Source organism: Nannospalax galili, unplaced genomic scaffold, assembly GCF_000622305.1.
Source record: "Nannospalax galili isolate Female #2095 unplaced genomic scaffold, S.galili_v1.0 scaffold330, whole genome shotgun sequence".
NCBI classification, from domain to species: Eukaryota; Metazoa; Chordata; class Mammalia; order Rodentia; family Spalacidae; genus Nannospalax; species Nannospalax galili.
In genome coordinates this window covers 4,372,687-4,382,818 of record NW_008329640.1, presented here as the reverse complement: position 1 = coordinate 4,382,818, position 10,132 = coordinate 4,372,687, and the positions used below count along the sequence as shown (strand labels likewise).

Sequence of the window (10,132 nt, the reverse complement as noted above, 5' to 3'; positions counted from 1 at the left end):
ACTTTTTTCTGGTTCCCTGTGTAGAACTTGTAATGCTAACTACTCTTGCCTTTACTTCTCCTTTGCATTGAATTGTTTTTGCATTTATTGATTTCATGCTTTTAGATTGTCCTGTCTGCCTCTGCTAGACTGTAAGCTCTTTGAAGTAGAGACGTGGACAGCATCTCTCCTCTCTCTCCCCTTCCCCACCATTCCTTCTCATCCCTTTCCCAATTCCACTTCAGCTCTCCACACTTCCTTTTTTCAGCCCTTTTCCTCCATTCTTCCTGTTCTTCCTTCTGCTTGATGATCTCATTCAGAGCAGTGCTGTTTCTGCTTGCCAGGCTCACACGCTATTATTTATTTAGATCTCTTACATGAAAGCAGGTATTTTTGTTTCTTTGTTTGTTTTTATTTTGACAGAGTCTCCCCTGTAGCCCCAGCTGGCCTGGAACTCCCTGTGTAGACCAGGCTGGCCTCAATTTCATCTGCCTGCCTTGGCCTTCCAAGTGCTAGAACTAAAGGTGTGAGGCACCCTAATAGGTGAGGGAGCAGTTTTCAAAGTCAGATGCCTCTTAGACCTTCAGGCGAGTCACATGAAAGGGCTAGTACAATATAATGGTGGTGCCAGTTTGAGTGCAGTTCGCAAGCCTCTCATTAAAGGGTTAGCAATTTAATGAATATGCTGTAACTGATCACTGCTGGGCCCCAGTAATGGGTTAAGGGTGCTGAGGTCTTCCTGTTGTCAAGAGAAATCAGAAGTAGGTTTTAAAATATTGCAACTAGTTCATTAAAAACAAAACAATTGCAAAACCAAACAAAACATGTCTTTGAGCTGGACTGAGTCCATGGGCTGCCTGTTTGTGACCCCCTGCTCTGGAATGATTCTCCAAGCACTGCTGTGGTGTGGAACAGGATGTACTGTAAAGAGGTATTATCTTTGATTAGACATAAAGCCAGGCATCAGAGTTTCACTTGATCAGTGCATCATCACAGATCAAAGGGCTTTCTTTAATTTTTAATAAGAAAAGGTAGAGAATTAACCTAGATGTACTAAGAAGACTTAACTTGGGCAGTTGCATTCCTGTGCCAATTGTTTCCTGCAAGTATCTTTGGCAAGAGCTGTAGAATTGTGTAGGACTGTGAAGGTTTTCTGTTTTGACATGTTTTCTGCTAAGTTTCCCTTCTAGAGAAGCAGTATACAAATCTTGAGTGAATAGATACCTTTTCTTAGCTTACCCATCAGCTTTTATTGGCAGTTTTTTTACAGATCTTTGAAAATCTAGTCAATGTTTTTTCTGCTAATGGGTGGACGGTGACATGATGTCCACCATAGCAAGCTCAGGAACTCTTACATAAAGGCCCTATGGAGCAGTTATGTGCGCTGTGTGAAACAGGTTTATCAACTGGGCTAGTTAATGTTTGGATCTTCAGTACTTGATGGTAGGATTGGGCCCACAGTGGTGAGAAGTTGAAACTGGGACACAGATGATGCTGAGAAACCAGTATGAAAAAGAAATGCTCTAATGGGCTGGAGAGATGACTCAGTAGTTAAGAGCACTGGCTGTTCTTACAGAGACCCGGTTTCGAATCCCAGCACCCATATGGTGGTTAACAACCATCCGTAACTCCAGTTCCAAGTGATCTGAAGCCCTCTTCTGTCCTCTATGGGCATTGAACAACACAAGTGCAGGCATAGCACTTATACACATAAAATAAATAGATGAATAAAAAGAAATGCTCTAACTTTCCAGCTACCAAGGGCAGGGCTCTTATGTTTGTCTGTGCTTGGAGATTGCTTTTTCTACTTTCATGTCATTGCTGCAGGCAATGGAGTGTGTAGGTGTGTTAAAAGCTGAGGCTTTATTCCATTTCTCTGTCTGTCGTAGCATCCAGTAGCTGTACTGTTCATTCATCCAATACCAAGAAGGGAAGTTCTGAGTCATTTGGAGACTTCCCTCCATTTTCTTTCCATTCCCCAAGTAAAAATCTTTCTACCTTTAGCCTTTCATGGCACATATATCATGCTTTTTGCACAGTTTGAAAGAAAGAAGTGTGTAGATGTCTTCTTGGTTCTAGGACATGAACACAGAGGCTGTGGAACTTAGGAGTCCTCATTTCCTGATGATGATCTGCTACGCTGTGGTAGAGGCAGTCGGATTGAAATGGTGAACAGAGCGTAGAGACCTCACTTTATCTAAAATCTTCTAGAAAGAATATATAGTTCACAAGTAAATTTTGTTTGCTTCAGGCTTCTTATGGAGTACACTGCTTGAAGCAGTTTAGTGTTAAACCCTTTTCACTTTAAGTATTGGGTTATATTTGAGTTTCTTCACAGATGATATTTCATCTGTAGCCATTTGTGGTTGGATTTTAGACCTGCCATAAGTAGATGCTGTCTTTAAAATAAAGACAAATGTTTGTTGCACACTCAACATTTGCCCTTTACTATTCTTGTAAGCAGTTTTTAAAATACCATTTTCTTGTAGATTGATAATTTTGGGGTTTGATGCCTTTGAAAATTAATAAGCTAGAAGTGGAGGGCATCTTCTTGCTTTCTGATCCCTTTTGTAATATATGTATTCTCAGCATGCCATTATAGCTGTTGGTTAGCAGAAGCTCTAGCCTGGCTATTAGTAGTTGTACTGATGCAGCTTCTGGAAAGTTTGGAAGCTTGAATTGTAACTTTCTTAACTATTGTTTCTGATAAAGTAATTTATATGGTGAAAAAAAGTCAGAGTGAGCCTTTAATCCCAGTACTTGGGAGGCAGAGGCAGGCAGATCTCTGTGAGTTTGAGGCCAGCTTGGTCTACATAGTGAGTTCTAGACCAGTCAGGGATACGTAGTGAGACTGTCTCAGAAACCCAAAATAACCCTCAAAAACAAACAACAGCAAAATCGGAAAGAAAGAATGGGGGGAAAGGCCATACCGAATACCTTGTCTCATGTTTGGTAACTACTTCATATGGTTCTAGTATATGTATTTTGGTGTCAGGAAGGTAGAATTCAAAACTCTATAGTACTAATTACCTTAATGTGTTAGCTACTGTCAGTGACAAAAACCAAAACCAACCAACCAACCAGACAAACAAGACTGTTAAGAGCTTATATTCTGAATCCCTTGAACTGATATCGTGATGAAAACCTTGAGAGTCCTGGTGCGTGGCCTTCTGAGGTCAGTGTCTTTGTGTGTAGTTCTAATACCTGTGTTGTTGTTGTTCTAATTCCCTATATTATTTTCAATTCTATTACATGTAACTGCAGGGCTTAGGTTTTTGTAGCCTTCTGGAGAGTAAGCCTCTCTTTAGTTATATATTTAAACACACTTGCGTGATGCAGAGCCTTTGTGGCCTTACTCTGCCAGCTTTATACATGTTGAAGTCTTTGACTTCACCACTCTTCACCACTCTGTGCTTTGCCAGTGTCTCTTTAAATAAGTTACTCAGTTTCTCAGTAGCTTCATATTAAAACGAAGCGGGAGACCAAGAAAGGAAAAGAAAACATGACATTTCTGCTCTATTTAGACTTTCTGTGGCTGTCAGGTTATGAGGTCTCTTAGTACTTTCTTCTTGGTGTGTCTTTTCTTTTTGAATGTATTTTCTCTATCTACATTTTTCTCTCCCCTTGAATGTTTATAGTTCAGATTTTCCATTCACCAGAAACTGTAGCATGTCACTATGATGGTGCTATGGAAAGCACATGAACTTTAGAATCAGAGCGACTTGGATTCTCTGCCAGTTCCTAGCTCCTGGACTTCAGGCAAGCTCCTGACCTCAGGCTTAGGTCCCACACTTGCCAAATGGGGTGAATATGCACATGTGTGGAATTCTCATGAGAAAGAAAGGAGGAAACATAGGTAGAATGTTTTGGCTAGTGTCTACATACAGTTCACACTGAGAAGGTCTAGTTTCCTTCACATTTCTGAGTGATGTTTGTATTTTCTGCTTTCCATCATCAGTAATTGGTATTATTTATTATCATCAATCCATGGTCATGTTTTTTCACATTTGTTGTCATCCACAAATAACTGGTTTATTTATTTACTTCTTTTGATATACATTAGTAAAGATTCTAAGTAATGCTTAGTTAATACCCATTCTGAAAATTCTTGATTCATTGCTGTTTATGTTATGTTCCAGTTTCATTTTTATGGTTTTCAGTTTTTGTCAATATATTAAATTGTTATATCATGGCACTAATTCACCTGGCTGGAAATGTAGAATAAAGATCTTATGAAATTGACCCAAATGCTTCCCTAAAATCCAAAGACATTAAAGCTATCTTATATCTGCTATAGGTCTCATTTTAAAAGATAATTTTGTCCTAAAACTTTTAAAGCACATTTTAAATAAATAAAGCAATCTTCACGCTATTATTCCTCCTGAGCCCATTAAACTCTCAATGCTCATGGATTCTTTAATATTTGTCCCATTATTTTGCTAGGCATCTGAGTTAGACTTACCAGGCAATAACCAGTAGGAGCATACTTCTTACATTTTTGAAGACTGGTACCTCACTTGCTTTTTTCTAGTCCTCTGGTATCTCCTCAGTGCTTCATGATTTTTCAGACATAATTACAAGTGGTTTGGTAAGTTTGTTGTTTTGTTTTGCTTTTTAAAGCCAGTCCCCTTAATAACAAGATGCATGTCTCTCAGACCTGCTGACTTATATCCCAAATTCTAGACATTTCATCTCTCTTACTTTACTTTTTTTTTTTTTTTTTACCCTGATTTCAAAGTGTGCTTTTGGTTACCATGATATTTAAATTTTTTAGAAGTCAGTTTTTGGTCCATTCTGCCCTGATTTATTGATGTGTTATTTTTATTTCTTTGATTGATAGCTTTATGCTGTACTCTTCCACCTTTTACCTTGTATTTTCTAGCTAGAAGCCACAGCGTGTGTAGGTAGCGGTCTCTATGGTTCACACCTTTACTGTAGAACTTGAAGCTTTGTGTGGACACTGGGTGCTCTTCCTCACATTTGTTCTCTGTCACTCGTTTTCTGCCCCTTGATTGTGGTGCCTTGGAGCATTTTTTTCAGAGTCTACGTTTTGTCAGGCTCTCCTTATTGACACTTGGCCAGTCTCCTCTAGGCTGAGAATAAATTCTCTGAGTTCCCACCTGCTCCCTGCTGTTGAGTGGGGACACAGGGTCCTTTGTCTTGGCAGTTGCACTCAAGGTCTGTTCTTCCTCGGAGGTGATGCTTAGTATGTCAGCGTTTCTTCTCAGCAGATTCTGAATCAAAAGCTGTGTTCACCATCATTTAACGTCTTTGATGCATGTTGCATAGCAGAAGTCTTAGTAATTTGTCATTTCAAAATTTATCTGGGCAGCTTAGAGTTTAAATCATATGTCATGTAGCCAGAGGCAATGGCCTCTAGGTTTAGAGGAGCCTTATTTCTCTACTGCAGCCAGTGAACCCATTGGAATATGTAATTTATTATATTTACCATTCAGAGAATGTAGTTGATGTGCCCAAAATTAAAACCACAGAATGGCTGTTTTGCCTTTAAAACTTTTTTTTCTTTTCCAGTATTAGCAATTGAACCTAGGGCCTTGTGAATGCTAGGCAAGCACTTTACCATCCCTGGTCCTGCCTTTGATTTTGACATTTGTGATGGCTTTACAAATCACTCTGATTATTTTGTGTGATTCTTTTTTCTTTGCTTTTAATCTCTTTGTGTGCCTCCTTGGCTCTCTTGCCTCTTGGCACACTCTTCTCTCTCTCTCTCTCTCTCTCTCTCTCTCTCTCTCTCTCACTCTCACTCTCCCTCTCTCTCTCTCTCACTTGTGTCTGTAATTCTAGTTAATCCCTTTTATCAACCTTCCAAACACCTGACCTGAATTCTTGCCTGCCATCCCTTATCCTCCAGTGCTCTACATAGAAGCATACAATAGCTAGAATTGGGACTGAGTAGGAAGGAACGGTTGTGAGTGCACACAGGAATGTGGGAGACAGCTCTTTGAAAGTCATTGGCAGAGAAGGTTAAGAGTTTTGGGGTACTAATTCATTGTTTACAGGGATGACATCAAGTTAGCACTGTGGAGAAAGGCTCCACAACAACATTCCAATGTTTAGAAACCAGTGATACTAAAAACCATTTTTAAAAAAGGAAAATTGGAAATCCTTATTAGACATTACTCATAGTGACTTGACCTGTGCTCCCAGAAATACAGCCATGCGTTCCTTAAAACTATCTTAGGTCATAACCACTCCTTCAACATCTTAAAAAATATTTTATTTATTATTTTTATTTTATGTGTGTATTGCCTGCAGGTAAGTGCACCCATGTCATGCAATGCCTGTAGAGGACAGAAGAGGCCTTTGGATCCCCTGGAACTGGAGTTACAGACAGTTGTTAGTTGCCATGTGGGTGCTGGGATTCGAACCCTGGTCTTCTGCAAGAACAACCAGTGTTCTTAAGCGCTGAGCCATCTCTCCAGCCCCTCTTTCAACATTTTATTAATCTAGGGGCTGGAGAGATGGCTCAACAGTTAAGGCACTGGCTGCTCTTGCAGAGGATCTGGGTTCGGTTCCCAGCACCTACATGGCAGCTTAACAACTGTCTGTAATTCCAGTTCCAGGGGAATCCAACGCCCTCTTCTGACCTCTTTGGACATTGCACGACATGAGTGCACTTAAATGCTTGCTGGCAATATGCACATAAAATAATAATAAAATATTAAAAACATGTTATTACTCTAATACAGATTTTAGTTCATCAGTACTTTATATAGCTTTCTTTTGATTCTAAACATCTAATAAAAGTCTTCATTTTCATTGAATCATTTGAGTAACACTCCTCTCATCGTATTATTTAAGATGACTTTAAAGTGGCTTCACACCCAATGTGGTAGCGCATGTCTGTAGTCCCAGTGCTCAGGAGGCTCAGGCAGGAGAATCACAAGTTTCAGGTCAGCCTGAGATGCTGGGAAATTTCAGAGAAATGTAGGACTGGGGATGTAGCTCAGTGCTAGATAACTTGCTGGCGTGCTCAAAGGCCCTGTGTTCCAGCCATTACCCCCCCCCCCAATATATTAAAAAAATAAAATACCCTTAAACAGCATCAGGTAGGAAAGCTGCTTGATTTTGGAAGATTTATTGCCAGTGACTCTGTGATCAGAATTACACTCACACATGTGAACTAGATAAGATTGTTTGCTTGTTTGCTTGCTTTCCCGCTTTCCCAAACAGTAAGTAGTACGGGATCATGAGAAATGTCCTCAAACCATTCATTCAGTATTTTGATTTTTCTATACTAAATAATCATTACACTTTCAAAGATTTAAGAAAATGATTATATTCCTTCCTCTATCTTTGATCTTTCTCTCTTTCCCCCTCTCTATTATAGTATACCACTATTTAATACATTCTCAGATATGGAAGGGAATTAAAATATTCCCCCAAATCCTTTTGTAGCTTTTAATTCTAAATATGTCCGAGATGTATGCCAACACATTCATTTACTTATTTACCACATATTTGTTGATCTGCTGCTCTAGATGTTGAAGACACCACAGTAAAAGTTAATCAGAAGCCTCTCCCTTTACATAGGCTTATGTCTATTGATTTCGTATTTTTTATTATATAAGTATCTAAGAAGTTTTTGCCAGTGAAAATCTTGTTATAACCCTGTGCTAGCTTTGAGATGACTATGTGCTCAGTCTCCCTTGTGTCCACCAGTAAACCATTTATGGTTTGTACATGTATTATGTATCAGTCTGTTTTAATAGTTATAATATTCCATAGACTGGGTGACTTAAACAACGGAAAATTTGTTTCTCACAGTTCTGGAGGATGAGAATTCTCAGTTTCCAGCAACGTAGATTTCCTTCTGAAGCCTTTTTTTTTTTTTTTTGTAGTGGCTGGCATTTCATTGCACACTTACACAACATCTCCTTTTTGCACACACTGGGGAGAGCATGTGGGAGTGAGCAAGCTCTCTGACACCAATTCCATTAGACTAAGGCCCCACTGTTATGACCTCATCTAATCTTAGTTATCTCCCAAAGCTCCCATTCCAGATGCCATCACACTGGGGGTTAGGGCCTCAACATGGATTTTGGAGATACCCCAGGGTAGCCCAAGCATAAAGACAGCAGTGGCTGCTAACTGTTGGCCTGTTTCTTCCCGATGGAAGATCCTTCCAAAAATCTAGAAAGATAATTAATGTCTATAGTCCTTGGATTATTTCTCGTATTTTCTGCATGGCATTTCTGTGTGTCATTTTTATCAGTCATTTCATCACCTTCAGTAGTAGCACATTTTCTTGCTTCAAACCATCGGGCTTCTCTTGACACCTTTCTTTGTCTCTGTTCTTGTGTCATCAAAATCACTTAAAGCATTGCACTCAGACCGTCTCCCTGCTCATGATGCAGAAGCTGAAGTAGCTCAGATCGTCTGTTGGGACTGTGATGGCCATGACCCCGGGTTGCCTCCTTGTAGGACAAGCATTCAGCTGTACTCCAGTCCTGCTGTCTTTCAGCCACAGTGCTGCCTGACTTGTAGTGTCTTCATCGGAGCTCTCTTTCCCCTTACTGATGACTCTTCTCGGTATGTCCTCCAGTTCTAAAACGTCCCATAGCCCAGCCTTTTCTTTTTGGCATGAGAGAACACTGTTTAGTTTCATGTCTCCCAACTCCTTTCCCAGGCCTGAAGAGAATGTAATTACTTACTAGAATAAATACATATTTACTCTTCTATCAGGCTATCTTCAAGTTTTGCCCTCTGCCCTTAAACTTAGTTGGATATACTTTGAAACTAAGACCAGAAGTATGTGCCAGCTTAGAAGCTGAGCATCTTTTTTTTTTCTATTTCTCCCTCCTCCTTAGTGTTTTTCTCCTATTTTCTCTCCCTGTCCCCTTTTTGTCTTTTTGAGTCAGAGTCTCCCTATAGCCCCAGCTGTCCTGGAACCTGCTATGTAGACCAGGCTGGCCTTGAACTCACAGAGATCAGCCTGCCTCTGCCTCCAAGTGCTGGCATTAAAGGTGTGTGCACCACCATGCCTGGCTCTGTTTCTCTTCTCTTGGCTTTGAATTTACTAGGTTGTATCTGCTTCCCAGGGTTCTGGGCTAAGAAATTTATTGCAGAAATTGTGCTGTAGATTCAAGCTTACCCAGGTTATGAGATAATGTTGAGGGAGTTAGCAGAGGGAAAGAGGTCAGAAACTTTTCTTCCTCTCAAACTTGCTTTTATTTTCTTCCTCTTAGCGTTCCCGTCCACTCTCTGCCAGTGATGCAGAAATGAAAAACCTTGTGGCCTCAGCCCGGGAGAAGGTACCGGGGAAGTTAGGCGGTTCTGTGCTTGGTCTGTCCATGGAGGAGGTAAGGATCATTTCATTTCAGGCTTTTGTGGGTTCACACGGGGCTCAGGGAAAATTAGGGGAGTGATTCATAATGTTCATGACAAACTCATGTCTTGCCCTGGAAAGAGAATCCAGATGGGAGAAATGTCTCTTTAGAAAACATATTAAATGTTACTAATTTTTTCCTGCTTGCCTTTGTTGGTCTCTTTGGCCATAACTCTGCCTTTGTCCTATAGCAACATGGATTTCAGGTTTCAAAGAGGGTACTCTTCTATTTTACTTATTCTTTTTTTCCTCCACCTAGATCAAAGTTTTGCGGAGGGTAAAGGAAGAGAATGATCGGAGAGGAGGATTTATTCGCATATTTCCTACATCTGAGACGTGGGAAATATATGGGTGAGGTGACTGCCCTTTTTTTCATTTTTAAGCTATCCTTCAGGTCCATAGAATTAGCTTAATTATGACTCATTGTCATTATGGCTTCCAGTGTGGGGCTTTTCTTATTCTGTTATTTAAAAATACTAAGAAATCCATAAACCAGGTATGGTGGTACATGGCCTGTAATTCCCAGAACTTAGGAGGTAGAGGCTGAAGGAACAGGGTCATCCTTATCTATCTACACAGTGAATTAGAGCACAGCCTGGGCTACATGAGACTATCTTCAAAGAGAGGAAGACAAATGTCCAAATATTAATAAACCCAAGAACTTGGCTATCAATTTAGTCTACCTGCATATTATTCCCTCCCCAATCCCCACTTTTAATTTCCTACCTCCCTCCTAACGACTCCATTCTTGATTTTATGTTTATCATTACCTTGATTTGAAAACGTGTACTATCATCACTCTAT

General features: G+C 40.1%; 1 protein-coding gene across 12 annotated transcripts in view; it reads left to right on the top strand.

Annotated features, from left to right (window-relative positions):
- LOC103739789 (tubulin polyglutamylase TTLL5) overlaps positions 1–10,132 on the top strand; it is a gene marked incomplete at its 5' end in the record, with an annotated part of 285,878 nt that overhangs the window by 30,928 nt on the left and 244,818 nt on the right. For all 12 annotated transcript variants that reach the window (XR_003850716.1, XR_003850713.1, XR_003850710.1 and 9 more), the window contains 2 exon segments: positions 9,189–9,302; positions 9,588–9,679. Coding sequence is in view for 6 of the 12 variants with exons in the window: in XM_017799943.1 (XP_017655432.1) it covers positions 9,189–9,302; positions 9,588–9,679 (206 nt within the window).